Raw genomic sequence first — 26362 nt, 5'->3', positions numbered from 1 at the left:
CCCCCCCCCAATTGGTTGAATCCTGGTGGTCGTTTTGCTTGTTGGTCTGCTATTATTGGTCTAACAGGCCTCTTTTTTCTTCTTCTTTTAGATACGGGCATTTGTTCCCTGGATTCTGAAGAGGCTATGACTTGTAGTCCACCGGCGGATAATGACGGCGAATGCATGATGTATACTCATGGAAATTACAGTCATACTGTGACGCACTTGTCTCCATGTGGCTAGTAAAAGTCATCAAATACGTTATCAAGATGATGACTGTGGTCCGGTAACAAAAAAAAAAAAAAAACCGAACTAAAAAGTGCGGAACACGATGTGATGAATCAGTGCCCATTCAAGGCTTACGCGGTACTTGTGGCCTTGGATAGAATAGCCCAGAGGAAACGCAACTGGGAAGGCGTCAGATCAAATCAGAGGGAATGGCGTTGGCTTTATCACCTACCTACCTACCTACCTACCTAACTAAATACCTCTTACTGAACTTGTAGAAGAACATGTTTGCAGTATGGATACCTCGATAATTTACCTAGCAGCAGAACTATGGATTAGACGGATAAGTGAGAAGAGGTTGCTGATGTACTATTTGGGGCGGCGAATACAAGAATCGACCAACTTAGATCCTCGCCTAATACCTTTTTGTTTCCATAACACTGACCCTCATAAGACGAGCCCGGTTGACAGACTTGGCTAATGGAGACCTAAATAGACCTTGGTTTTGCCCCATGCGCATTGCATTTCAACCCCAAGTTTTAACAAGCAACGGCCCGGAGCTGCATGGGCGGGGGAGCCGACGATGGGAAACTAAGGAACCTAAGGTAAGCAGGGGTCCGTAGTTACTGGTGGTTGGCAATTTGAATAGCTGCCCTGGTAAAAAGGTAAAAAAACCCCACCTACAATAGTTACTGGGTGGGTTTGATAGGGTGATAAACGCGCTAAAGTGGTGACCGCAGATCCTCCCAAGGTCAGGGACAAGGGAGGCAATGCTTATACCAGCCACCTTCATAAATTATATTGGAGTACGAGGTAGCAGCCGCCAGAGGGAGCGGTGAGTTCGTTCGGTTTTCTGTCCTTGGGAAGAAGGTGAGATTGAATCTTGGCACGAGAGGTGGTGAGAGAAAAAAAAAAAAAAAAAAAAAAAAAAGTACGTGTATTGAAAAAATAAAAATTAAAAAAAAAGTGAAAAATAGAAATAGTTGTTTTAATAAGTCCGTCTGTACGCCATAAAACATATTAGGATTTTCTTTTTTTTGCGGTCTGGTCTTGTCCAATGTAGGTCAACCAAACGGGCCCTCCTGCATGCAGAAAAAAGAAAGTGGACGCGTGCAGAGAGACAAGTGGCGAATCATACTGAAGGGTTCATCAGATATTAGGTCTAGTTTTCAACCTTCCATGTTCACTACTACCTACTATACAGGTGAGTAAGGTAAGTACATGACTAAAAAACCAAGGTCGGTCGGTATGCTGGTTCGCGTCGTCCCCCGCACCTGCCGGGCAAGGGGCCTGGCCTATTTTGTTGGTTGGGGTGCTTGATGCACTGCATGTGTGATATGCGGCTTATTGTGGTACCTGGGCGTCTTTTATTCTGTCCAGTCTAGACCAGCCAAGGTACTTGCTTGCTGCTAAGTAGATTTTGACTGCCGAGCCGGCTTTTTTTTTTTTTTTTTTTTCTCTCTTTTTCTTTCTTTCTCGTTTCTCTCTTTTCTTCTTTTTCTTCTGATCTACGCCTTTTTCGACATTGGTTTTCTATTTAATTTATTTTTATGTTTTTCTGTACTGGTTTACTCCATAACTCCCACACTTTGTCCCCTCATTCAATATAACTATTTCAAATTGCCAAGAGCAGAAAAACTGTCTTGCCACATGTTGTAGTGAATACAATCACCAACCCCACGCGACGTTCCCACTCCATTTTTGGTTGCTTGGCGAGGCAAGCCTTTTTTTTTTGTCGCTCTGATGGTATAGCAGCCATTTACCGCCGGTCATAGGTGTCAAGATGGATGACTATATGTTTCACCAACATGTTCAGGACTGTGAGATTGTGACGGAGGCGACGAGTTATTTAGAAATCCTCAACTACTCGGTATGCTCTCATTGTTTTCAATTTGGGATTTTCTTTCTTATATACTCACCAAGATTTTTGTCCCCCCCCTCCAGGATCCGACTTATAACACCAACGAGGAACATCGCGATGCCGCTACTCTGGATGAGTTTGAAAATTTCATCAATCGCCAGGGGGTCTTTGAGCCACCAAAACTAAAAGCAGGCGTGAAGTTGCTGAGCGGAATACGGCTAGTGTAAGTGTCTTCATATACAACTACTACTGTACATGTACAACATATCCTTTGTTCCATGGCAAAACTTGCCCGATTTGTCTTTGTCATTAGAATGCCAAGAAACCTCTCCCTTTTCCCATCTTGGCTGGCCTCTTATCAAAAGAAGGAACATATAAACCAACAAAACTACTTGACTTTTCTCTCCACCAAACAAACAGTCTCCAAAAAGATGCACAGGATCCCGACACGTTTACACCCCGGCACATCTCCTTCTCGGCCGAAAACTACGAGAAGATGGTGCGCGTGATGCGGCTCCCATTCCGCGCCATCGAGGGGACCTCGGTGGTCGGCCCCTTTTTCTGGTCGGCCATGGACCAGGACGACGAGGACCCGCACTTGCAGGTGATATTCCGCAAGTCAGACGTGCGCAAAAAGGGCAAGACGCGCGGCTGGGAGCTCATGCTTTCGCACTCGTTCGCCACGGGCATCACCAACGGCTACGCCAAGGGCACGCCGTCGTCGGACCTGGTAAAGTGCGTCACGCACCTGCGCGCCTGCGCCGCCCAGGTCCGCCACCCCATGCTGCTGCCTGTCATCATCATCAGTCACGACCTCAGCGCGTCGACGGACCAGAAGCAGCGCGACGCCAGGGACTGGATCCGCAGGCTCGAGGAGGCCATCAGCATGCGCGAGGAGGTCATGGCCGATGAGACGTACGCCCGCTCCAAGCTAGGCCTCGACCTCGACCAGCTGAACAGGGACCTCGTCGAGTGCCACTCCCAGGTCCTGTGGAAGAGGCCGCAGGCATACCTGCAGATCATCAAGACCATGGAGGACGCCATGCACAGGTTCCACACCAATATGCTGTTACTATCCCCGCCTTCGGAGCCACGCGAACAAAATGCTCAAGACCACGACAGTCAAAGCGACAGCCACAGTAGTAAAGGCAACAAACCCCAAAAGCAGCAACAGCAACAGCAACAGCTCCTCGACGGAGACCTCGACCGCCAGCACCGCAGCATGCTCTCGCGGCTGGACTTTTACCGCGCCAAGCTCAACGGCGTCGAGCACTACGCGCACACGACGCTGGCGCGGCTCAAGATCCAACGCGCTGCCCTGTACAACGTCATTGCGCAAAAGGAGAGTAAGCTCAACCTCGAGATGGCCGGCCAGCAGCGGCGCCTGGCCCACGCCTCGAAGCGCGACAGCAACAGCATGAAGACGTTGTCGCTGCTCGGTGCCATATTTTTGCCCGCCACGCTGCTCAGCTCCATCTTTGGCATGTCGTTTTTCGACTTTATGCCGCAGCAGGGCGAGCCCGTCGTCGCCAGCACGCTGTGGATCTTCTTCGCCACCTCGCTGCCGCTGACTGGCTTGATCCTGCTCGTATGGCTCATCTGGGAGCGCAAGCGTGAAAAGGCGCACGCCGAGGAGGATGAAGACCTCGAAAAGGGCATCGAGCGTATGGAGGCCCAGATCATGGCCACCATGCGCCGTCGCACCCTCAGCAAGGCACGCACTTTTGAGTGGTCCGGCAACGGGAAGCCACCCGGTCCGCCGTTGGTTAACGACCCAGGGAGCAGAGTGCTGGTCGCCAAGGACACGCTCGACTTGGCCAAGGACAGGATCAAGGACAGGATCAGGGAGGCTCGTGACAAGGAAAAGGAAGGATGAGCAAAACTGAGTAAAGAGGGACTGCAAGAAAAAGAAAAAAAGTCGGAAAACTTGCAGTCAGTGAGAGCTCCTGCAGAAATGTTGGGGATTTTTGGAGCAAAGACCTTCCGAGGTATACGATTTACCTATTCCGTCCTTTATGATGATATGACCACGACATAACCACCTAGATAAAAACAAACGCACAAAAATGAAATAACGACCTTATGAATCTATAATGAAACAGCATCGTTATCAAGACACCTGACTCCCGCCTTGCATCTGTTACATAAGCCCCCATGTTACCTTTTTCTTTACAAAGTAGCAAGTAAGGAGAAGAAAAAAAAGTGGTATCAGTACTCAAAGTCATCGTCAACTGAAGGACCCTTGTTCTTTGTCACACTTTCCTGCTTCCTGTACATTTCTGCAACCTGTCTGCTCGTTGTGGCTTCATCGGGCTTCTTATCGTCACGCAACTTGATGAACCGCGGGAACCGCAGGCTGATGCCCTTGGTCCCGGACGGGTCGACACCCTCGCCGCAGCCTGCCTTGTAGCGCGGGCTGAGCGTCAGGTCAGCCGTCTTGACCTCCCAAACGAAGCGAGGCTCGAACCAGACGTCGGGCTGGTGCTGACCACCCGAACTGTGAGAGTAAAAGGGCTTGGGCCTATCGATGACCGTGTCCTTGAGCTGTGTATGCAGTTCCTCGAGGACCGCCTCGGAGAAACCTGTGCCGATGTTGCAGACAGTCTCGTACTTGTCACTGCTGGGGTTGTAGCAGGCGAGAAGGAAAGCTCCATACACCGACGTACGCTTGCCCTTGCCGTAATATGCGCCAAGAACCACCAGGTCAAGAGAATCGCCAATACCTGACAGGTAATCCTTTTTGATCTGCTCGGCTTGTGTGTTAGCTAGCATTCAAACAAAATTCTTATATAATGAGATGCAATGGAGGGATAAATATGAACAAAAGTCAAACCTACCTTCAGCCAGTTTCGACTGCGCTTGCTGGGCTCATACCCACTCTCAGTGCCGTCCAACATCTTGACCATCAATCCCTCGCATGATGCTTTGACACTTTCGTCCAAAAAGGTCTGGATCTCGTCCAGCTCCTGGCCATTCATGTGTGTGGCGTAGGCGAACTCGCCCTCGATCGGTTTGAAAGAGGACTCGAGCAAAGTCCGCCGTTCGCGAAGCGGCTTCTCAACAACAGCTTCGCCATTAAGGTATAACAGATCAAATGCAAAAACACACACTTTGACCTTGACATCCTCAATCTTCACATCTTTCTTCTTGCGCGTCATGAGCTGCTGGAATGGCAGCACTTTCTTCTCCTGCACATCCCAGGCCACTGTTTCGCAGTCGAGCACAAAACTCTTGGTATCCGGTTTGACCCAGCTGTCCAGCTTTGCCAAGATGTCAGGGTATTTCTGCGACAGATCTTCTGAGTTGCGCGAGAAAATGGCGGCCAAGCCCGACCCTACAGCCTTGGTGGCGCCAGGCAGCGCTGTGCTGAGCTGCTCGTTCGCCTCCTTGGCTACATAATGGATCTGCGCCCGCTCACCGTCGTATTTGTACTCGCACGTAAATGTCTGGTTCTCGAATCTGTCGAGCACCTCAGTGATTGCCTTTGTCGGTTTGGCCAACATGGGCTTGAGTGGGATTCCTGGCCGCAATTTGCAGTTGTCCTTCAGGTTCATGATGCCATGCTCCAGCAGTGCCGGGATGATGACTTCGTAACTTGGAAGCTCGCTGTAAACTGTCTTCAGCATCTGCTCGGCCTTTTCAACGTCGCTTGTGCTGGGAACGGTGCCCTTCTTGGAGGATTCATGCGCGATAACAGCTTGTGCCAGCGATGGCAGGACGGTCCTTTCGGCCAAGCCGAGCCTGAGTTTACCCTCAAGGAATCTGACAATGAATTTGGCCTCGCTTGGGCCACCCTTGTCTTTGCTGATGTCGACTTTGCCGGCATTGTTGACATCGGCGGCAGAGAGGAGCTTCTTGATCACGTCGACCTTGCGGCCCTGTGCTCCATTGCCTGTGATTGTCGCAATGTTTGTGAGCCCAGCAAAGACACCTCGGACAGTCAGGGGCTTGGGCTTGAACATTGTCGGTTGTGTCGACCGCGACTTGACAGCAACAAGACCTAAATCACCAATCTCTCGTTGGTCCTGCTTGATAATTGCCAAGCTGCGACCCGTCGACTCGCCAATTGCCTTCATGATGAGTGACTCGCCAATTCCCAGTTCGATACCGGCGTAGTCTGCGGCTAGTTTGTTAATCATGAGTAGAACCGTAGGAAGGAGGTCTTCAGGAGTCAGCTTCAAGACTTGTCGCAGGAATCGCGAGCAGTGCTCTATTATGATGAGCCGCTTGGTAGTGAGCTCTACCAAAGAGAAAGTAGTGCAGAGTGCTGCATATGGAACAGGCTCGCCTGGCTTCCAGTCGGGGTATGGATCCTTGGTTGTAGGCTGTAGAAGAGTCTTCTGGACAGTCTTGCGGACCTTGGCAGCAGCAGTGGGTTTCTCGTCCTCCTCGTCAATGTCATCTTCTACTTCCGAAGCAGACTCGGAGGCAGAAACCTCTTTGACCGATTCATCTCCGTCCTCTTCCTTGATAGCGGATTTGCCACGTTTGGAAGCTTTGGGTGTCCTTGTCGGCTCGTCTTTGACTGTTTTGGATTTGCTCTCTTTGACTTCCTTCTTAACCGAAGGCGAAAGATGCCTCTTCACAGGTTTGCTATCTTGATCTGACGCAGTGGCTTCCGCTTTGACGTCGTCTATTACCTCGTCGTCCTCATCCTCTTCGATGACCTTTCGACTTCGCCTCGCCTTTTTGACAGGCGGCTCTTCGTCGTCCGGTTCCTCATTCTTAATAGCAGTGCTTTTGCTCTTTGGTGAAGATTTCTTTGTGGCAGTTGCGGATACCACGCGAGGTCGCTTCTTCGTATCTGCACCAACATTCATCCGCTGGTCAGATCTCACCATGCTGTCCGAGCTGGCCAACTCAACGGCAGTATCATGGGACTCAAGAAAAACACACCTTGATCAGATGCCAGTTCATCATTCGTGCCCGGGCTGCTCACAACCTCATCCTTCTCCTCTTCCTCCTTCTTGTCTTTCGTGGGTGCGGGCTTGGTGGCAAAGGACAACTTGGTCTGTTGCGTCGGCGCGGGCTGGCTTCCTTTTCCAAAGAACTTGCTAAAAGCGAGGCAACACCACACCCAAAATGTCAGCCAAAGCTACCGGAAATTCATATGATGCGACAAACCAAAGAAACTGGTTTTGTCTTCTTCGAAAAAAAAAAAAAAAAAAAAAAAAGAATATAAAAGATGCTGTGCAGCACATGCCCGAGAGTAGTCTGAGATGGTTTCACATACCCCAAGGTGGCTTGCTTAGGAGCCATCCTGAGCGGACGACGGGTAACAATCGTCCCTGCGATTGCGAGAAGCTGCTTGGAAGCCACGGCGTAAGTGGTACACAAACGTGGACTTCGTCAGAGGGACGCTGGCCGACGTTCTGGTTCTCAGGTCGCTAGAATCATACGATTGGTGTTAATCAAGCTCGAGACTTTGGGCGGCGACCTTCTTAACTGGCTCAATATTGTCGTATTGGGCTCATTTCGAGGCTCCAAATTAGTTCAAAAAGAGAAAGAGGGGATTAGATGTGGTCAGGCAAGGTCACCAATGTCGTTACGCGAACATTGTAAAGAGATGCAAGTGACGCGCCCTGGCGCGTTAATTCTTAATTGGTGACAGGGATTCTAGTGGGTCATCACTAGGCAACGCAGCATGGACCCCTGCAACGTCTAGACAGCCAGAGAGCGGACTTGCCGTTGGGGATGTTCTCTCATAGGCCTTGACCAGATATCCATGCCGAGAACCAGCCAGTCGGAAGGGTTCAACATTTGTTTAGCCTAAAAGGCGTCCAATTTTTAAGCATTTGGCTCTCGACGGGATGAAATATGAGAGGAATTTTTTAGGAGAAAATCCGCTTTCATCTCTCAAAATAAAACATAGTTCAAATTGTCTTAATCCCTGGGCCAAAACCTCGGCAGATGTCTATTGATCGCTACCAACACAATGAAATCCCTCAAAGTAACTAAGAAAAAGAAGTAGGTAGGTATACATTGTACATCCAGGGCCACTCTCATAATGAAGCGATCCCCATGGGCAGATTGATTACGTGTGCATGCGTGAATTCGAGCTCCGGCTCAATCAGTTCTTGTTCTCAAAGTAAAAGAGCTCGTCGGGGGTACGGCCGCGGATGTACTCGGGCTCTGTGCCCTTGACGTAGATGTCCTCGAAGAGGATCTGCTGGGTCGGCTCGGGCGGAACCATAGCCTCGGCGGCCTTGACCTCCTCGTTGACGAAGCTCCGGGCCTTCTTGTCGAGGCTCTTCAGCTCCTCCTCGGTCACGACATCCCAGTCCATCATCTTCTGCTTGAGGCCAGCAATCGGGTCGTTGGTCGAACGCATGCGCTGGATCTCCTCACGAGTACGGTAGGTGGTTCCAGGGTCGGACATCGAGTGACCACCATACCGGTAGGTGACGTACTCCAAGACCAATGGGCCATTGCCGGACTCGGTCCACTCCTTTCCGTACTTGACAGCAGCCTTGACGGCAAGTGCGTCCATGCCGTTGACCTTGAGACCAGGAATGTACTGACCACGCTTGTAGTAGTCGGTCAAAGCCGAGGAGCGCGAGGCCGAGGTACCCATACCGTACTTGTTGTCTATCGAGTAGGAAGTAAGTCATGTTAGCATGATCATGATGGCTCGCCGCAATCCGTAAAGAAGGTAGAAACTTACTCTCGCAGCCGAACAGAGCGGGGAGGTTCCACAGCTTAGCCATGTTGAAAGCCTCAAAGACCTGGCCCTGGTTGCTGGCACCGTCACCGTACAGGATGATACTGGCCTTCTTGCCACCGGTGTACTTCTGTGCAAATGCAAGACCTGCACCGACGGGGACCTGGGCACCGACGATACCGTTGCCGCCGTAGAAGCCCTTTGCAAACATGTGCATGGAGCCACCCTTGCCGTAGGCGATACCCTCACGGCGACCCAAGAGCTCACCAATGATGGAGCGGATAGTGCCGCCGCGCATGTAAGCGAAACCGTGGCATCGGTACGAGGTAATGACGTCGTCCGTCTTGTTGATGGCATGCTCAATGCCGACGGCAACGGCCTCCTGTCCCGTCGACAGATGGCAGAAACCCCGAATCTTCTTCTCCTTATACAACCTATCGGCTGCCATCTCCATTTGCCTGAATATCCGTTCAAACTTGGGTCAGCCCATCCTGCTAAAAAGTAATCGAGGCTCGAGTGTAGTGGCAGGAACCAACATACCGGACGACAACCATGTCGTAGTACATCTGCTTCAGGTCCTTCTTCGTCACGTCCAACGTGTACGGGGGAGGGTCCAGCTCGTATGTCTCAAAACTCTCATCGCTCAGGTTGACAGTAAAGGGCTCATCGTCGGACTAATAAATGGACGGGTCAGCTATCCGCAGTTCGCCTGACAATGTCCGGACCATACCGTCCCAGCCAATTGACCACATCCGGAGCTGATCCATGAAGGACCGGGACGTTGCTGACCTTGGGAACTGCGCCCTTCTCGACGTGGGCGGATGCGGCATCAGTGGTAACGCATCGGCGGGCAACAGCAACAAAGGGCGCCTGTGTCCGCTGACGCAGGGGAGCCTGCGCTGCGCGACCTATCCTCAGGCCTCTGGAAAGCATTGTCTGTGATATTATGGCGCTGTGGATGAATGATGCTGACCAAGGGTTGTGGTTTTGAAATCGCTGTCGACAGGTTTTGGAGCTGCAAGCTTGAGAAACGTCCGTCCGAACGAACCCGTTGAACCTGCGAAACTTTTTGGCGTTGGGACGGAAGCTGCTGCTTGTTGAACCGCGCTAGTCCGTTTTGAGCACTAGCTTTTAGCCAGGTCCCCTGTAAGGTCACGTGCGCTCCATAATTACAAGGAAGCCATAGTCAGGAACCCAGATATTGACAAATTTTGCTAGCCCAGTTCTCTAGTCTGTACCGAGCAAGCTAGGTAGATAAGGTCGGTTAATTAGTAGAAGCCAAACAGCTATCAGATAATAACATTCATTTTCTTGATGCGCCACCTTGTTATGATGCATGGAGACATAAGAAGTTGAATAAGTATCCTCATTGCTTGACAGAGCAAGCCATCTTCGTCCGCCAACCCTCATTATCAAGTACAAATAGAGGAGCAAAGGTATTATGATTTAGATAACTGCTGATGACACGGCTTCCTCTTCTTTCTTCTGCCACCCATTGAAAATAGCCAGTAAGAAAGCAACGCCCGCTAGACGAATACGAAGAAATTAGTTATCTATATGTATGAATCTCAGTCGTATACCGACATCGAGAGGCCCGCCCATGTTTTATGTACCAAAAAAAGACCAAAAAAAAAAAAAAAAAGATGCATGCCCCTTTCTTCGCTAGCCATATGCCCAACAAAAACAACCATAAACATGAAAAAGCCACCAGAACTGTATGCTGATAAGGCAAAAAGATTCTAGCCCATATCCGGTGCGATATTATAGCAACCTTACACCTTCACGCACCAATTCATATATTGGGAGGTTTTCTGCCAGAAACACTATGCGAACCTGAAAAATCACCAGCTTGTTCAGTGGCGTCACATAGCGAATCTTTCTGCCAGAAGTGAAAAGCACCTCAGTCCTCTTCGTGGAAAAAAGTGGAATTGCATTGCTGCAACGGTGCAGTCGACGGTCCAGCATCTCTCATATCGACGTCTGGACAGTCTCGCCTTGGAAGGCCCGGGATTAATGTGTTTGTTTTAGAGTAGTCCAGCGGCAATGCACTCATGGGCCGGTCTGAGGCTTCGTGTGGGCGCTGAGGCAAAGATACCGGTCGCTCGTATAACATCTCATCCGGCGGGCTGAAGGAGAAGAGCTGCAGGACAAGGCCGAGTCAGTATCATATTGGATAATTGCTGTCAGTCCTTTGGTGATCTGATGCATATAATAAAACTTACCTCCATGATGGTTCTTCCATTGCGTGATGCCATGGCAATGCATTTCTCATCTTCAAACGCCACGCGCCAGACAGCATCGCACTGTGCTACCAGTTCACGGACAAGGTGACCAGTCTTTAAGTCCCAGATCTTAACCCGACCATCACTGCCTCCGCTGACGACGCGAGTATCGTCAAACTGTAGACTCGTCACGCTGTTGTCGTGGGCGGCCAGTCGGTGAATAGGGCAAAACTTGGAAAGTGACCACACTCTCACTGATCCATCAGAGCCACCTGTCACTAGAGTTTCGCCTCGCATCTGAAGCTGGCCAACCAGCGACGTATGGCCCTGCAGTACAGCTTGGCATTCACTGTGTTTTCTATTAGCATGATAATGCATAACCGTGGGGGAGTTAAAACACCTACCCTGTAGCAGCATTCCAGATTCGAACGCTTGTATCCAAGCTCCCAGTAGCGACGCGCACGCCATCGAAGGCAATTGCATAGATCTGGCTATAATGACCCGAAAGGGTATGGATACAACGACCTTCGGAAATGCTCCACACTTTGGCCGTGGTGTCGTAGCTTCCAGAGACCACAATATCTCCCTTGATTTCTAAGCATCTCACGCTTGCTTGATGGCCAACAAGGACATTTCGACACAATCCTGAACGAATATCCCAGATCCGAAGGGTGGTATCCCGAGAACCGGAGATGGCCGTGTTGGAATCTGACATTTTCAGGCAGCGTACCGTGGATGTGTGGCCACGGAGAGTATGCAGGCAAGCACTACACATCACAAACATTGCCCTGGGTTAGCAACATCATCAACTTTGCTCCAAAAAAAATGAACCACCTACCCAGTAGAGAGATCCCAGACCCTGACGTCCCGATCGCAGCCTCCGCTAACCAGGAGGTCGTCCCAGGGCACCATGGCCCAGACGCCCATGACATGGCCCTGTAGCGTTCTTTGGGCATTCCCCTCAGTGTCGAAGACGTGAATCTTGGCGTTATCAAGCGCCACAATGATGTACTTCGGTGTCAAGTGAAGACTAGTAACCACGCCTCCCTCCTGAGTGATGTTGCGTGTCACGTTTCGGCCGCCGGTCCTCCAAGCTGCATCCACCAGGTATCTCTGCTTGAAATGCGACTTGTAAGTCTTGAGTGTTGGTCGAGAGGAGCTGGCACCATCGAAGCTAGACGAAGCAGACATGCGGACGGCAGGAGTTGGTAGAGCCCCTGGGAAGCTCCGGTTCGCGCTATCTGAATGTGAACCACTAAGGGGTAATGCGGCCGGTCGTGTCAGACATATACCGACGGGCGGTTGCACTTCGGAGAGCCTGCGCTCGTAGTCGTGTTTGACGCAGAGATTCTTCCATGTCATATCATCGCTCAAAAGGTCCCGCCATCTGCGAGAGACTTGCGATGCCCGAGCCAGAACCTTTGGATCATCGATAAAGGATAGTATCTGTCGCGGAGCCCGAGTTAGTGGCCACAAGCCAATGGCGCCGACATGTTACTAGGTGATACGTCTTACCCTTAGGCACAGCTCGTCCGGTAGACTGGTAAAAGGATCTTTCTTGAGAAGCGGGCTGACAAATTGATGGACGAAGCTGAGTTGCTGACTGGTGCAGAGGTTGAGAAGGTCGGCCAGGATCCGTGTTCGCTGAGGGCCGGTACTATGTTGGAAGTGCTGCCTGACTTTTGCAAGGAAGAAGTCCTCGCCGACGTCAGCGTTACTCCAGTCGAGCTGGCTGTGTGATGGACCGGGCGATGCAGCTGGCGTCGGGGGAGGCGGAGGAGAGCCGGTAAGTGTCTGGTCGAAATCGTCTGCCGGAGTGCTCATGCTAGGAGTCGGTGGGCCTCTTGGAGGCCGGGGCTGAACAAGTTTGACGCCGCCAGCGGTGTTGAGACTTAATTCGTCGCCATTGAACATGCTTCCCCTCCTTTCGGAAAAGCTTAGGGGCCTGTGATACGATGCCATCGGAGCGGACGATTGTGTGGCCTCCGGGCTTGGCCCTTTATTCCGGCAGGAGTACAGTGATTTGCGCAGACCAGTACAGTTGTGTTTGAGTGTGTATGTGGAAAGTCAAGTAGAAGTCTTGATGTGGGTGGGTTGCTTGGATAGTCTGACAGGTGACTGACGAAATAATACACTAGTCTAGATGGAGAGACAAACAATTTTGACAACTTTGGGATCTTGGAGGAGAAACGTAGAAGATGGCACAACGAAGGGGTTTGAAATTGCGCAGTCCAGGCGCAGTGGTTGTAGGGTGGATCGACGCGACGGGGGCTGAAACGGGGGGGTTGATGGACTCGGCGCTGGGTTCGCTGACACTGACGAACAAGGCAAATTGAAGGTCAAGTAAAATAGGAGGAGGTCCGACCTGACGTTCCAAGTCAGTTCAAGCAGCAGCCAAGCAAGTCACGAGGTAGTCACGATGACCCTCCACTTGACAACAACCACCAACACTACCCGTGGCAAAGATACGTGGATTGTAAATGTGTAGTGGTAGGTACCTAAGGAGGTAGGTAGTCAAGACTCCCAAGATAATCTTTGAGGGTTTACAAAGTCCAGAACCGATCGGGAACCAGAAAAAAAAATAGATTCAGCCAGTGGGGTAAGCAAGTTGGTTGGTTGGGCAGGTAAGGCAGGTATTAGGGCAGGTAGGTACCTAAAGGTGAGGTAAGTGAAGGTAATGCGGTCAGATTGGGTGTCTCGACCGGAAGAGTCGAAGGAAGTAGGGATGGGCGGAGAGTGGAATGGAATGGAGAACACATTGAACGAGGCGGCGCCCAAGAAGCCAAGCCCACAAAGACGCGCTAACAATGCTCAAGGCTTGTTACACTGTACGGTACAGTGAGGTAAGGTAGCAAGGGTAGGCAAGTACCTTGGTTCCTTCCTTGGCTATTATTCCTTGTCGTACTGCCACCCTGCGGCGGGTCCGAGGACTGACTTCTGCAAGACGTTTCCAGGGCCCGGATCAACAAATCCTCTCGGCCGGCTCCAGTTTTTAAACCGTAGGGCATATCCGATCGATGATTCGGAAAGTGGTTCGCAAAATTATGCAGGATTCGATATTCGAGATGCAAAACGGCTGCAGTGCTGTAGAGTTACGCAAGAAGGGGTTTTATGGTTTTCCGTTGGACAAAAGATTGACGGGAACTGCATTTTGCATCGTTCAGACGAGAGTGGAGTGAGGGGAGGCGCACATACATTATGCTCCGTACAAAGTATCCGTATGTAATAGTAGCGCGCGTGGGCATGAGGAGGAATTACCTACATATGGTCAGTTCAGTCACAACATTTCCATAATTTTCCTCGTTTTGGATACAAAATACTACCTAAAGGTAACATACCTCACTAGGTAAGTAAGGTAAGTGCCTGGAGTCTAAATCCAAATCCCCTCATACAAATCGAGTGCCGCGGGTACCTACCTACCGAGGTAGGTGCCTACTACGCAATTACGAATTAGGCCCTCAAACCATATAGGCTGGAGGCAAGTAGGATCTCTCCTCACTCTACAGTAGCAAATACAGCCTTGAATTCGCGGGCTTGTTCAAGAGCGTTTCATGATGCGGAAACATCCAGCTAGCCTGCTCGCCTGGTACCTACCGTATGCTGCTCACCATAGGTACACCATCCCGGGCAGCCAAGATGCTTACTAGACTACTTCTAGGTCTAGTAAGCATCAATTAGTACGTAAATGGTAGGGATTTTCCCAGGAACGCAAAGCAGGGAACACTGAAGAAGGCCCACTGCTTGTATACAGCACCAGTTTGCTGCACCTCGCCTCGAAGAATGCATTCATCTATAAATGAGCAGATATCCCGACTGTCGTCATTTTCAAAAGCTATTGCGAGCGTTGTACTTCCAAAATATCTACATTGCAACTATGCTAAAGAGCTAGGTAAATTTCGGGGCTTTATGGTTTCGTTTCAAGCCACGCGCTGGTCATCATCCCGTCCATTGACCACACATGCAGAGGATAACCATGGGTTTTGCTTGGTCACACTCACAAGCAACAGTCAGACGTCAATTGTCTACTGTAGTCTAGGAGAAATCTGGTTGTTCTTGGGACCATTGTTTACAATCTCATCTTTCTAGGTGTGGACTTCCGTCCAAGCCACGCATCCAATCAAATGAGGTATGTTGTCAGCTCAAATTATCATACCGAACACTTCATTACTCTGTCACACTCTAAGGTCGCAGCACCAACCTTCAAGATAGTAGCAGTAAACTGCATTATGTACTCCGTATATTGATCCCAACGTCACCCAAAACATCCCTTCGAATCGAGGGCGGCAAGTCCATATGTCCACATTTTTAGTCCCGAAACTTGCGCCGGCGTTGAAAGCGGTTCCAGTCTGACCGACACTAATTAAAGAAGCGAAAAAAAAAAAAAAAAAAAAAAGGCATGTGACGCTGCGAGCTTCGATCTTGCCGTCATGGCAAGTTGCAAAGGTGTATTGTACCTACCTACCTACCCAGGTAGGCAATTACATCGAAAACTACCTAGCTATCTGGCAAGGCTGGCCATTGATGCCCGCAATCTACCCATATAGGTGTAGGTATAATACTGCTAGCTCCTAGCAAAATAGATTGGGTTCTTTATGGCGTAGTTGTGGCGCACCAACCCACAACATTCTTGCTCGGCCGAACACTACCGAATACTCCGAACTCAGAGGAGTCATCGATCACGTCGACACATTCTTTTGCGGGTTGCACAAAGACTCAACCCCATTCTCTATCCATGTGTGACTATATGGCTGCCTAACTAGAGTTGCACTTCGACTTCATGTCGGCCGAGCCACGGGTAATACGGTCTTTGTGTTGATGTACTTAAATGCATGGTTCCGGTAGGTCTTGGCTTTTATGGGCTCATTCAGAATAGTATGCTTCTCGATGTATTTGACTGCGCATGAATACTCTACTTGAACAAAATCACCACTCCCCAGAAATCATGTCGAGCCCCAGGATCCTCATCTCCGGCTCAGGCATAGCCGGCAGCACCTTTGCCTACTGGGTGCTCCGCGCATTCCCGACCGCATCCATCACAATGGTCGAGCGCTGCCCGACCTTCCGCCTGACCGGCTCAAGTGTCGACCTCCGCAGTTCAGCAGTTGAGATCTGTGAGCGCATGAACATGCTAGGTACGGTTAAAGACCACACGACTACGGAACAAGGTATGCGGTTCGTGAACTCGGACGGCAGCATCGTGGCTACGCTCGGTGCATCAGGTCGCTCCGACGTTCAGGTTCTCACGTCCGAGTATGAAATTTTTCGCAGCGATTTGGCGAGGATTATTCTCGAGCCATCCAAGGACAAGATCAACATACTGTTCGACGACTATGTCCAGAGGTATGACAACGAAGCGGACGGGGTCAAGGTAACGTTTACAAAGAGCAAGAGGGTCGACAAGTTTGACCTTCTCATAGCTGCAGACGGTGTCGGCTCACGGATTAGAGGGCAGATGCTCAACTCTGACCCACGTGAACAAGTCCATGACGAAGGAGTGCACGTTGCATACTTTACGCAAAAGGCGGACTTGCTCAACGGCTCAAAGTTTGCAGAAGGATACAGCGCCCCAGGCGGACGAGTAATTATGATCCGCCCAGATCCGCACCCAGAAGGGCGAAGCAAGGTTATTCTCATGAATGTCACGACAAAGAATGATGTCGCCACCAAGAAGCGATTGAACGAAGCTGTGGAGGCAGGGAACGAGGCGTACATGGCTCTCCTCGAAGAAACTTTCACCGGTATGGGCTACAAAGCCGCAGAGGTGCTGAAAGGAATGCGCGAGAGTGACGATTTCTACTGCTCGCTGTTTGCTCAAGTCCGCTCTCCGAAATTAGTCGACCAGTCGGGGCGGGTAGTCCTACTCGGAGATGCCGGCTACGCGACGCCCGGTATAGGAACGAGTCTTGCCATGATAGGCGCCTATGTCCTCGCTGGAGAGTTGATGTCTTCGAAAAGCGGCACGTCAATTGACATTCCTGCCGCAGCCAGCAGATATCAGGACTTGATGTTGCCATTCGTCAAAAGCCATCAAGGTGACGATAATGCAATGCAAATGATGAATCCTCAGACCGGCTGGGGAATCAAGCTGAGGGACTTGGCTTTGAAAGTCGTGACAGGACTCCGGTTAGATCGCCTGGCTATAGTTGGTGCTGCCAAGCTGGGCTTCACGGACAAGATGCTCAGTATGCCAGAGTATTCATGGCCAGAATCTGCCTGATTCACCCCTCATTACAATGTTCTTGACATTGGCTCCTGGAAGAAAAAAATCTCTATTCATGTGGAATCTCCTATATATCTATATACATCCTTTCCCCTCACCCTTGTTTGGAATGTGAAGGGAGGTCTAAGCACGATTCAAAATATCTCCCATTTAGGTAGTTCTTGGCTTTTTGCAGTATTATCAAGTGTACCCAAAACACCGTACATAGCATGAACAAAAAACAATATACGAGTTAGAACACAACAACGTGCCTGGGAAGCGCCCACACTGCCTTGGACACTTCTGTTCCCTTAGACTAGGGGGCCAGGCCCCAACCTAAACACCGATGCAAGTTAGTATTCGTACCCAAACTAACAAGTCAGTCCGTGTAAACTGCCCGATTTGTCGGCACATAACATCCCATTAGGATGAGTCAGCCCCTCTAACAGGCCTTGTCCTTACGGCATATCTGCAATCGGACCGTGAACTGTAGCTTCAGAGGTGGTGCAGCGCACGGCTAATGAAAAGGTCGGCGGATAGCCATCATCAACTATGCACATACTCCGCCTGTCATTTGCTGACTGTGGTAGTCCCGTTTGATATACCGGTAGCTCATCGAGACCCTTGGCCTTGGCAGCCAACATATAAGCTCTGCCATGTTTCTTACCTGTTGCGTGTTTCATGACACGAGCTGACTGTTAAGAAAGATAAGAAAAGAAAAGCTTGTTGAATACGACCAATCTGGCCTGGTAAACATCCGCGCGCACGTCCTCTCGATTCACAAGTCACACTGGTTTCCATAAAGAGTCGGCGGAGATCGACACTCTTTTTGTTTCACGCTTGTCACTAGTACAGTGCATCTCAGCTAAATGTTTCAAACAGTACAAAACGCCGGAAGTACTCTGTAGCTGGTAGCATAACTTAGTCTGTACTTTTGTTTACATATTTGCTTAGGTACCTAGGCGACAACATTTGAAAATGAGAGCAGCAAATGTTCTAGGTGATCGTATATACATCTTACTAATGAAATCGGGACCCAACCCCCGGAAATGAAATACCCATCTTTCATCTCAGTGATGGTGACCAAACTGAGTAAGCAACGGGAGGAGCATGCCAAATACAGTGGCCAATGTATCTCTCAGCTGTGGGCGGATCTGTTTCCTGTGTGGAGCACCGCCATTATCCGCATACCCATTCATACCACCGTGGTGCTCATACGCTGCAGTGTTCTCCTCTTGCATCGCGTGCATGGCAACGTAGCTTCTTCAAGTCAGCGCACTGATGAGGTATTTGGTGGAAAAGGCGTATAGAAACTTACAGAAATGTCCCTGCCGAGAATAGGAGCAGCATACCAGTCCACCACTGTCCACTCTCTCCTTCGACGTTCTGCCCACCGAGTATGGAGACAAGGAGGTATGTACCGATGGCCCCGGCCGGCGCAGCAAGACTGAAAACTATCAAGTGGCCACGCGCCGCGCGTTTCGATAGCCCCTGCTTGAGCAGGACGGACGTAAGACCGAATGATGCCGGAGCCTTATGGATCATGATCGCAGCGAAAATGATCAGCCCCAGTTTCATGTTGGATGTGGTGGCTGATGCACCCATAGCTATCCCATCTGCAGCCGCGTGAATAACAAGTCCGGTAGTAGTGGCTAGACTCCGGGAGTGCTTCGGTGTGGGCGCCAAAGATCCAAGAAACCCTTGCGATTCTTCCTCACCGGCTCCGCTCGAGGATGCTAGATTGTCTAGACTGATGTGCCTCGTCGTCGGAGCCGGTTGAAACTGGTCCATAGCTTGCCGAGGAATACGGTCTATCAGGAACATCAAAATAAAGCCCAAAGTCAGAGAGAATCCAATGTAAAAAGTGGGCAACACGCGCTCGCTCTGCGCCTGTTGATTGTCTTTTGACGTTTTGGACTCATCGCCTGATGGCTTGGTAGCATCCTTGGGCGTATCCTCGCGAGTGACCACGATGGAAAGACCCTCTCTTTTCTGCAAACCCTTGCCATCTTCATTTGCTACCTCATTTGACTTGGAAGGCATAGGAACTCCTATGCGAAAGAAAGGCATGCGCGGGCTGTCTCCAGTCTCTAGATCGATCAAGCTTCGCTTTTCAACCGTATGCGCGGCCTCCCATCGAGGAGACACCGCTTGACCATGAACATCGTACCGGCGGGTATGCGAGCTTGTATGAGCTGGAATAGTGGTTGATGCTATCGCTTCGATTCCTTCCGGTATTATGACAATCAGCGAGGTTCCGACTAGTATGCCAACGCCAATGCTGGATATCAAGCGAAGCTGTGATTGCGACAGGGTTAACGATAGCGGGAGGGCTCCGGCAAGAAATGATCTGGACAGCAAAGTCAGTTGGGACCATACGGATCGCGTGCGGGTGTTGCTTCAAAGGTGATGAACATAATTGTGCTATCGATTCGAAAGCAAGGAAGGTATCTGTCACATACGCCAGAGCCATCACCACCTTTGGGAAGAGTCAGCTTCAGCATTGATTCAAAATCTCAGCATCCTAGAGCTATTAGACCGAGTACCAGTACTCACGCAAAGGACGAGAAGTAGCAATAAGCCACCCATTTTGGAGGATGTTTGCGCCGGATCGGACGGTAATAAAAAGAGGGGGCTTGATCAGACCCTCAAGCCGCCGTGGTCCAGACGATGGCAGCAATAACAAGCTGAACTGGCGTCAACTTGAGGTCTGCCAAGGTTAAAGTATAGTTTTTCCTGCTTTCGAGCTCTGAAAATCTTTCAGTCGAGGAGGCGTCAACGGCGGTTAGGTGATCGTCCAGCACCTTGACAATTATTCCGCCCTTTGATGAATTGGCCCGTTGAAGACTGAGAGATGTCACTTTTGCAGGCTGGGATGAACACGCAGGCAACCGAGACCCACCGTGTCCCGTTGCAGCTACATTATCGGATCCACACTGATGCGTCAGGCTTTTTGATTTGACTTGCGCCAAGGTCTGATTGGCCATTCAGTCCGACGCTTAATTGAAAGTCCCCACATTGGTGCATCCAAGGTCAGACGCGCCGTTGTCAAACGCGTAAAGCTCTATACCTCTAGACATAATCCATCCCACTTCACCACCACTCTGCCAAACAATCAGCAACAAGAGGAAGGAGCAGTAGCAAGGTCAATCTGCAATTATTTTAGGCTTTTGTCGTTGATCTACAGAAAAGATCAACTTGGGATTGCGGGGGCTTGCGTACACTCTTCCACCATAATCACTAGAGGAATCATACGAAGCCCGGCGCATCGCATCTGAGAGATGGCCGAATCCGATTTGTGTAAGGTCTCAACAGACAATCAATCAATTCCATTCGCATGTCCAAAACTTACCAACAACTGCGTTAGGGTCCGTGGATGCCAATTCTGCATTGGAGCTGAGTCTAGTAGAGCCAACCGAACATGGCTTGACGACGGTGACCCGTTTTCACCCACGCTTCACATACCCCCTCTTTGGTGAAGAGGAGCAAATCTTCGGCTACCAAGATCTGAAGATCAACCTTCAATATCATGCTCCAGACATGCGTCCCAATGTCAAGATCACCCACAGCAAGAAATTCAAATCCATTGGCGAGACTCAGCCAACAGATCTCGATGCCTTGCTCCAAGAGTATCTCCCTCCTGGTAAGATACTACAACATATAATCTTCATACAGTTTTGCGAGTGTTAACAGGTGGATTCCCCGCTGCATAGTCGCATTTGCCAAGAACCGTGAGTTCCAAGATGCTATCCGGTTAATGCCAGCCGACTGGACACCTCCGGGCGAGATTCTCTCCGAGTTTGATGGTGCGGATGGCGCCAAGTTTGAAATCCGCCGATCCAGTCTCGCCGACGATGCAACAAGGCAGATTATAGATCGTGTCCAACTACTCATACTGCTGTTCATCGAGGGCGGCAGCTATATCGGCACCGATACCAACGATTCCCTTGATCGCTGGGATATATTCTTCCTTTACAACAAAAAGCCCTCCAAGACTGACGGCACCTCACGCTACCAATTTGCGGGTTATTCCACCGTGTACAAGTTCTTCCCCCTGCAGCGTTTCCCGCTGGAGCCGAAGGAAGCACGTGAGAACCTCGAACTGCCCTCGGGGGAGTTTCCATTTTCAAATCTGCGAAGTCGTACTCGCATATCACAATTCCTCATCCTCCCACCATTCCAAAAGTCGGGTAACGGATCTCGCCTCTATCGCACGATATACGAGTACTGCCTACGTGACCCCAATGTGATCGAGGTCACCGTAGAGGATCCCAATGAAGCTTTTGACGATATGAGAGACGTGGCAGATCTGGATTTTCTCCGCCAAAAGTCGGAATTCACCGATCTAAAAATCAATACAGAAATTCAGATACCGAGGCAGGGGGCCGCTCCGCGTGGTATCGTCAACGAGATCAAGTCGGAGGAGGTGCGTTGTTTGTATAGGATCGCACCACGGCAATTTTCGAGGGTATTGGAGATGCACCTCATGTCGAGACTTGCAGAGACTGTCAGACCGACTCTGACAGACACCAAGATCGTTGCCAAACCCACCAAGGCCGAGACGCACGAGTATGACTTGTGGAAACTCTTTGTGAAGCAGAGGCTGTACCGGCACAACAAAGAAGTGCTGAGCCAACTTGACCGCCATGATCGCATTGACAGGCTTAATGAGACCTTGGGCAGTGTGGAACTCGAGTACGCCCGTATTTTGGCCCTGGCTGAGAGACGGTCTCAGGCCACCACCTCAAACCTCAAGCGCAAGCTGGAAGATGTCAAAAACGAAGAGGGTAGCGCCAGCAAGAAGGCGCGGGTTGAGGACGCATAGTTGGTTACTCAAGTCAGAATCACTGATTTGCAGGTCGCTAATCTTTGATTGCCAGAGGAGAATTTGGAATCTGATCCCGGTAACACAGAGCTGTTTTGACCTGGACTGCAAGGGGCAGGAGGTTACGATACCCATGACAGGCTGTTTCTCTGGTTTCTCAGCACATAAGGATGTAAAATACTGTATTCGGAGTCTGGATGGGACGACAAGATCATATCGGCGCGGTCTCGGGTTACATTGCCATTCATGCTACCTAGGAAATCTCATTGCTACTCTATGCGCATGCATCTTGCTCACCCTTGTCTTCTTTTATTTGATCAGTGGCGCATGGGCCGTGTACCATTCACTCCTTGCACGCCTTGACCAAGCTGACTGGCTACAACCGTAGCCTCCCTAACCGCCCTTGCAACAGTGCCCCTAACGATACCTTCCTCGAGTACGAGAAGTCCGCCAATAGTGCAACCTCCCGGAGTGCTGACTTTGTCCCTGAGCAGAGCAGGGTGGTCTCCATGCTGAACCAAAGCGGCGGTCCCCTTCATGGTCTGAGCGGCCATCCTCAATGCCTCAGCTCGAGGCAAGCCCATGGCCACAGCGCCATCAACAGCGGCCTCCAACATCAGGGCAAAGAACGCTGGGCCAGAACCACAAAGCGCGGTGGACGCATCCATGGTGCTGGCTGGGAGGTACACGACATCTCCGATGCGCTTGAAGATCCACGTCACCAGGCTGGAAACCTGAGGCGGCAGTGGAGGCTCCGTCGTGGCGACGACAGTCATGCTCTCGCGGATCATGGACGCCGTGTTGGGCATGGCGCGCACCACGCGGCAGGGGTTCTCGACGTCCTTGGACCCCAGGGCACCCTCCAGATGACCCTCGATCTGGGGCACGGTGACGCCGGCGCAGATGCTGATGAGGAGCTTGCCGCGCAGAGCCTCCGCAATGCCAGGCTTGGTCAACACGTCGCCAATCATCTGCGGCTTGCAGGCGAGGATCACGACGCCGGCCTGTTGGACCGAGGCGAGGTTGTCGTTCTGCACGACCTTGACGACGGACGAGTGCTCTGCCAGCGCCACCTTGACCTTCTTGGCGCTCTCGGGACGCCGCACGCACGCGATGAACCGGCTGGGCAGGCGGTCGGGGACCTCGGGGTGGATCGGCGTCGACGTCCCGGATGCAGATGCTGACAGCACCCCGCTTGCCGCCATGTCCTGAAGCGAGGTGAGGATGCCGGACAGGATGGCAATCCCCATCGTGCCGCAGCCCAGGACCGTCAGGGTCAGCTCGCCATCTGATGAAGTGTCGAGCATTTTGACTGGGGTTGATATGTGGTAGTCTGTGATACTGGTGAGTCAAAGAGATACCAGAGAAGATGACAATAATCCAACGAGGGGAAGATGTGCACTTAAAAATACGGATTTATTCTTACTAGTTCTAGTGATGTACTTTACTCTTTCATTCCGATCAATTGACGTGACTAAGTAGTCTGCACTCTTCCAGCTTCGTGTTCAATTATTTCTGTTGTTCCGATGGTGGTTTTTGTTAATCAAGACCCCTCCCCACCAACGACTTATTCAGTGTCGATTGCAGGTGGATGCGCTTATTCTTAGACTTGCACCTGGAAGAACACATTTTTCTGCTGTATTTGTCCCTTACAAAAAATAAAAAGACAGAGAACAAGCAAAAAAAGAATAGTATATTTGAATATTACTTACATCGTATGGCGGAGTTCAGACGCCTGACAGTCGTTTATTTGCAGTTGGGCCTTTTGACGAGTTAGTGGATGCTGCGTAGATTTCATGGGATGGAGGGAGGCCGATTACGGCAACGAGATTTTTGTGAAAAGCACCGTACCAGTACGAAGCGGTCCCCTGTCCATGCAGGTACGGACAGTGCAAGTACAGTGTACCCGGAAAATACACTGTATGCTGTCCAGCAAGATGGTAGAGCTGTGGACATTGGGGAATCCGTACTAACCTCCAGCGAAGCTCATTCACACTCCATTTGGCATGTGGTTTTCCTACTGAATTGCCCAAGGCAGTTCGCTGTGTGCCTGTAATCCCAATCAAGTCCATATAATCAGAATCACGTACAGATGACAGTACTTCAGTAAAGACAAATCAGTTTTGACCCATTTTAGGACGTTTTGTTTGAAGTCAATCAATCGTCTATCAGGATGGCGGATCCGTTCGAGGTTCGTGTGCGCTTCAGCTCACAGTTACAGAACCTGAATGCCTCTGTGACATCCGCACAGAAGGCAGCCATCTATGCGCTCAAGTACAAGGACTTGGATGAAGACCTACACTCATGCATTCTGGAACAGTTGGAGAAGGTGAGTGTGCTTGCTTTATGGGGTTTTTTTTTTTTTTTTTTTTTTTCTCCTATCTTTTCCCCCCTTCTTACTTGAACCAAAAGCTGACCTGAGATACAGCCGGAAACCCCTGTCAACACAAGAGCAAATATTATGTACTTTATTGAGCATTTCCTAGAGATTGCCCAGAAGGATGGCCATGTCGACTACGTGCGAATGCTGCAGCGCGACATTATTCGTGTCGTCGATGCCGTGGCGCCCGAGAACGGGTCGGGTGCCGCCAACGTCAAGGTCGTCCGCCGGGTTCTACAAGCCCTGCAGAACAAAAAGTTCCTCCAGGCTCAGACCGTCGCGGAGATAGACGAAGTCCTCAAGGAGCGCGAGAGTGCAGCGCACTACGTCACCATGTCTTCGCCAATACCGGGGGACGACGAGATAGGTGACATGCCTCCGTCCCAGACCATCCCTAGGGCCGGAAGAACCACTGCTCCGCCGAGGCTGGAAAAGAAGCAGATAGAGCAGCGGATCGAAGAGGACCGTGAGCGGCACAAGCGTCTACGCGAGGAAATATGGGCTATCCCGAATGAGGGCTACGAGGCAGAAATGGAGAAAATGTGGGAGGAAACGAGCGACTTGGGAGAGGACGACCATATCATGGGCGAGGAGGAAAGAGAGGAGCGCGAGGAATGGCTCCGGAGGTCATGTTCACATCGAGAGGCAGAGATATCGGCAAATGGCAATCATAAGCGGTGAGGTGATTTCCTATCTTCCCAGTCATGATTTGAAGCCTCGTTACGATACAAGCCACAGGACATGCGATTATTTTGTTTTCCGTCTATTGGTCGGTCTATATTCCATCGCTTCTCAGATACACCCCAGAAACAATGATATCCCAAAGGTGAAGGAGAAGGTCATACAGTCCTGCCTGTCCATGAGGTTGTGTAAAGGAAATTGGTTGTCAATACATTGTGTATGGATATAGAACATCAAAGATTTCCATAGTTGGTGGTACATGCTGCTGTTTTGTTGTTTTTATACAGGTGATGCCCTGGAGGCTTCAGGTGACATGATCATAGGAGATACATCTATTCCATGGTCACCACGGCACCAAGCTCCTTCATGGTTGCGATGATCTTCTCTGCGTCTTCCTTGGGGACCGACTCCTTCATAACCTTGGGTGCGCTCTCAACAAACTTCTTGGAGTCGACCAAGCTCAGGCCGAGCAGACCCTTGACCTCCTTGATGATCTTTGCCTTGGCGCCAGCATCGAAGGACATGAGCTTCAGGGTGAAAACAGTCTTGGCAGCGGCCGCTGGTGCGGGCTCATCTGCCTCCTCGGCAGCGGCAGGAGCGGCGGCGGGGGCAGCGGCAGCAGCGAAGCCTCCAACAGGCAGATCGGGTATGTTCAGCCGTGACTTAAGTGCAAAAGGAATGTCAGTTCAAAACTTTTTTTATTTTGTTTAGAATCTGCCAGAGGAAACATCTGCTTCATGTCTCAGTCCGGCCATAGTCCTAATGTTCTCACCTTGAGGCTAGAGACGAGCTCTGCCGTCTCCAAGAGAGTCAACTGGCTGATTTGGTCGACGATGGTGGTGATCTTTGGGCTGACGGCCTCGGTTGAGTTGTGCCTTCTTGCTATCCTTTGAACAGCAACACCGGAAACACGAATCGAGGGCGAGACGCGCAATTGACGGGAGCAGCACTGAGCTGCATATCTGCAGGAGATAGACATGGCTTCGGTAATCTGAATGCGATGTGGAGTAGGTGTCGCTGTAGGTCGAGACGATCGGGAGCGCCCGTTATGTCAAGATTCGAGCTTGTTCAACTGGCAGTTTTTCGAGTCTTTGCAGATGATTAGGCGATACGGGGTGGACATTTTTTGCTTTAGCGCGAATCAAGCCAGGTCCCACTCTACTCGTGGCTTGCCTACCCGTTCGTTTCGCGTTCGACGAAGTCTGGTTGTGGCGCAGTCGAGTCCCTGGGATGCACATGGTCCAAGCTCCTTACCATTTTGGGAAGCTCCTGAAAATCGGAGGGGGGTCGGGCAAGAAAAAAAAAAAAAAGTTGTCGGCGGAG

At 50.7% G+C, this 26362-nt stretch overlaps 12 protein-coding genes across 12 annotated transcripts; 6 read left to right on the top strand and 6 right to left on the bottom strand.

The window, feature by feature from the left end:
- Positions 1-1934: 1934 nt before the first annotated feature.
- On the bottom strand, positions 1935-7604 carry PgNI_09866 (uncharacterized protein). The gene is made up of 5 exons (XM_031129847.1): positions 7305-7604; positions 6968-7125; positions 4909-6875; positions 2152-4816; positions 1935-2078 (listed from the first exon to the last, which is right to left on the bottom strand). The coding sequence occupies exons 1-4, from the start codon at positions 7328-7330 to the stop codon at positions 4280-4282; spliced, it is 2688 nt and encodes an 895-aa protein (XP_030978194.1). The 5' UTR covers positions 7331-7604; the 3' UTR covers positions 1935-2078; positions 2152-4279.
- On the top strand, positions 1994-3947 carry PgNI_09867 (uncharacterized protein; the record flags this gene model as incomplete). The annotated part of the gene is made up of 3 exons (XM_031129848.1): positions 1994-2080; positions 2155-2294; positions 2492-3947. 3 exons carry the CDS (start codon positions 1994-1996, stop codon positions 3945-3947), a joined length of 1683 nt encoding a protein of 560 aa, XP_030977613.1.
- A 310-nt stretch (positions 7605-7914) lies between the features above and the next one.
- Positions 7915-9769, bottom strand: PgNI_09865 (uncharacterized protein). The gene is made up of 4 exons (XM_031129846.1): positions 9522-9769; positions 9273-9406; positions 8736-9190; positions 7915-8659 (listed from the first exon to the last, which is right to left on the bottom strand). Exons 1-4 carry the CDS (start codon positions 9663-9665, stop codon positions 8142-8144), a joined length of 1251 nt encoding a protein of 416 aa, XP_030978365.1. The 5' UTR covers positions 9666-9769; the 3' UTR covers positions 7915-8141.
- A 376-nt stretch (positions 9770-10145) lies between these two features.
- PgNI_09864 (uncharacterized protein) lies at positions 10146-13638 on the bottom strand. The gene is made up of 5 exons (XM_031129845.1): positions 12470-13638; positions 11793-12400; positions 11359-11721; positions 10955-11303; positions 10146-10872 (listed from the first exon to the last, which is right to left on the bottom strand). The coding sequence occupies exons 1-5, from the start codon at positions 12914-12916 to the stop codon at positions 10633-10635; spliced, it is 2007 nt and encodes a 668-aa protein (XP_030978363.1). The 5' UTR covers positions 12917-13638; the 3' UTR covers positions 10146-10632.
- Positions 13639-15049: 1411 nt separating this feature from the next.
- PgNI_09863 (uncharacterized protein) lies at positions 15050-15720 on the top strand. Its single transcript, XM_031129844.1, has 2 exons — positions 15050-15080; positions 15349-15720. Exons 1-2 carry the CDS (start codon positions 15076-15078, stop codon positions 15524-15526), a joined length of 183 nt encoding a protein of 60 aa, XP_030978357.1. The 5' UTR covers positions 15050-15075; the 3' UTR covers positions 15527-15720.
- A 176-nt stretch (positions 15721-15896) lies between these two features.
- PgNI_09862 (uncharacterized protein) lies at positions 15897-17171 on the top strand (the record flags this gene model as incomplete). The annotated part of the gene is made up of 1 exon (XM_031129843.1): positions 15897-17171. The coding sequence occupies one exon, from the start codon at positions 15897-15899 to the stop codon at positions 17169-17171; it is 1275 nt and encodes a 424-aa protein (XP_030978356.1).
- A 913-nt stretch (positions 17172-18084) lies between these two features.
- On the bottom strand, positions 18085-19986 carry PgNI_09861 (uncharacterized protein). Its single transcript, XM_031129842.1, has 4 exons — positions 19710-19986; positions 19616-19632; positions 18472-19503; positions 18085-18413 (listed from the first exon to the last, which is right to left on the bottom strand). The coding sequence occupies exons 1-4, from the start codon at positions 19740-19742 to the stop codon at positions 18224-18226; spliced, it is 1272 nt and encodes a 423-aa protein (XP_030978360.1). The 5' UTR covers positions 19743-19986; the 3' UTR covers positions 18085-18223.
- Positions 19987-20434: 448 nt separating this feature from the next.
- Positions 20435-21978, top strand: PgNI_09860 (uncharacterized protein; the record flags this gene model as incomplete). The annotated part of the gene is made up of 3 exons (XM_031129841.1): positions 20435-20453; positions 20521-20796; positions 20867-21978. The coding sequence occupies 3 exons, from the start codon at positions 20435-20437 to the stop codon at positions 21976-21978; spliced, it is 1407 nt and encodes a 468-aa protein (XP_030978358.1).
- Positions 21979-22295: 317 nt separating this feature from the next.
- On the bottom strand, positions 22296-23285 carry PgNI_09858 (uncharacterized protein; the record flags this gene model as incomplete). Its single annotated transcript, XM_031129839.1, has 1 exon — positions 22296-23285. The coding sequence occupies one exon, from the start codon at positions 23283-23285 to the stop codon at positions 22296-22298; it is 990 nt and encodes a 329-aa protein (XP_030977670.1).
- Positions 22488-23270, top strand: PgNI_09859 (uncharacterized protein; the record flags this gene model as incomplete). The annotated part of the gene is made up of 2 exons (XM_031129840.1): positions 22488-23126; positions 23166-23270. The coding sequence occupies 2 exons, from the start codon at positions 22488-22490 to the stop codon at positions 23268-23270; spliced, it is 744 nt and encodes a 247-aa protein (XP_030977639.1).
- Positions 23286-24151: 866 nt separating the features above from the next.
- On the top strand, positions 24152-25039 carry PgNI_09857 (uncharacterized protein; the record flags this gene model as incomplete). The annotated part of the gene is made up of 2 exons (XM_031129838.1): positions 24152-24307; positions 24407-25039. The coding sequence occupies 2 exons, from the start codon at positions 24152-24154 to the stop codon at positions 25037-25039; spliced, it is 789 nt and encodes a 262-aa protein (XP_030977676.1).
- A 332-nt stretch (positions 25040-25371) lies between these two features.
- PgNI_09856 (uncharacterized protein) lies at positions 25372-26018 on the bottom strand (the record flags this gene model as incomplete). Its single annotated transcript, XM_031129837.1, has 2 exons — positions 25372-25701; positions 25812-26018. 2 exons carry the CDS (start codon positions 26016-26018, stop codon positions 25372-25374), a joined length of 537 nt encoding a protein of 178 aa, XP_030977678.1.
- Between the last annotated feature and the right edge of the window lie 344 nt (positions 26019-26362).

The sequence above is a fragment of the Pyricularia grisea genome, assembly GCF_004355905.1.
Source record: "Pyricularia grisea strain NI907 chromosome Unknown Pyricularia_grisea_NI907_Scaffold_7, whole genome shotgun sequence".
Taxonomy (NCBI): domain Eukaryota; kingdom Fungi; phylum Ascomycota; class Sordariomycetes; order Magnaporthales; family Pyriculariaceae; genus Pyricularia; species Pyricularia grisea.
Note: the sequence above shows the minus strand (reverse complement) of the source record. Positions and strands in the feature narration are given on the sequence as shown.

Coding starts and splice junctions, on each gene's coding strand:
- PgNI_09866 (XM_031129847.1), bottom strand. CDS start 7,330: ATGGCTCCTAAGCAAGCCACCTTGGG. Junction 7,126..7,304: donor CCTAAGCAAGCCACCTTGGG/GTATGTGAAACC, acceptor CCTCGCTTTTAG/CAAGTTCTTTGGAAAAGGAA. Junction 6,876..6,967: donor TGAACTGGCATCTGATCAAG/GTGTGTTTTTCT, acceptor ATGTTGGTGCAG/ATACGAAGAAGCGACCTCGC.
- PgNI_09865 (XM_031129846.1), bottom strand. CDS start 9,665: ATGCTTTCCAGAGGCCTGAGGATAGGTCGCGCAGCGCAGGCTCCCCTG. Junction 9,407..9,521: donor AGAAGGGCGCAGTTCCCAAG/GTCAGCAACGTC, acceptor TCCATTTATTAG/TCCGACGATGAGCCCTTTAC. Junction 8,660..8,735: donor CGCTCTGTTCGGCTGCGAGA/GTAAGTTTCTAC, acceptor CCTACTCGATAG/ACAACAAGTACGGTATGGGT.
- PgNI_09864 (XM_031129845.1), bottom strand. CDS start 12,916: ATGGCATCGTATCACAGGCCCCTAAGCTTTTCCGAAAGGAGGGGAAGC. Junction 11,304..11,358: donor ATCTGGAATGCTGCTACAGG/GTAGGTGTTTTA, acceptor TAGAAAACACAG/TGAATGCCAAGCTGTACTGC. Junction 10,873..10,954: donor ATGGAAGAACCATCATGGAG/GTAAGTTTTATT, acceptor CTTGTCCTGCAG/CTCTTCTCCTTCAGCCCGCC.
- PgNI_09861 (XM_031129842.1), bottom strand. CDS start 19,742: ATGGGTGGCTTATTGCTACTTCTCGTCCTTTGC. Junction 18,414..18,471: donor TTCTCGGCAGGGACATTTCT/GTAAGTTTCTAT, acceptor GACTTGAAGAAG/CTACGTTGCCATGCACGCGA.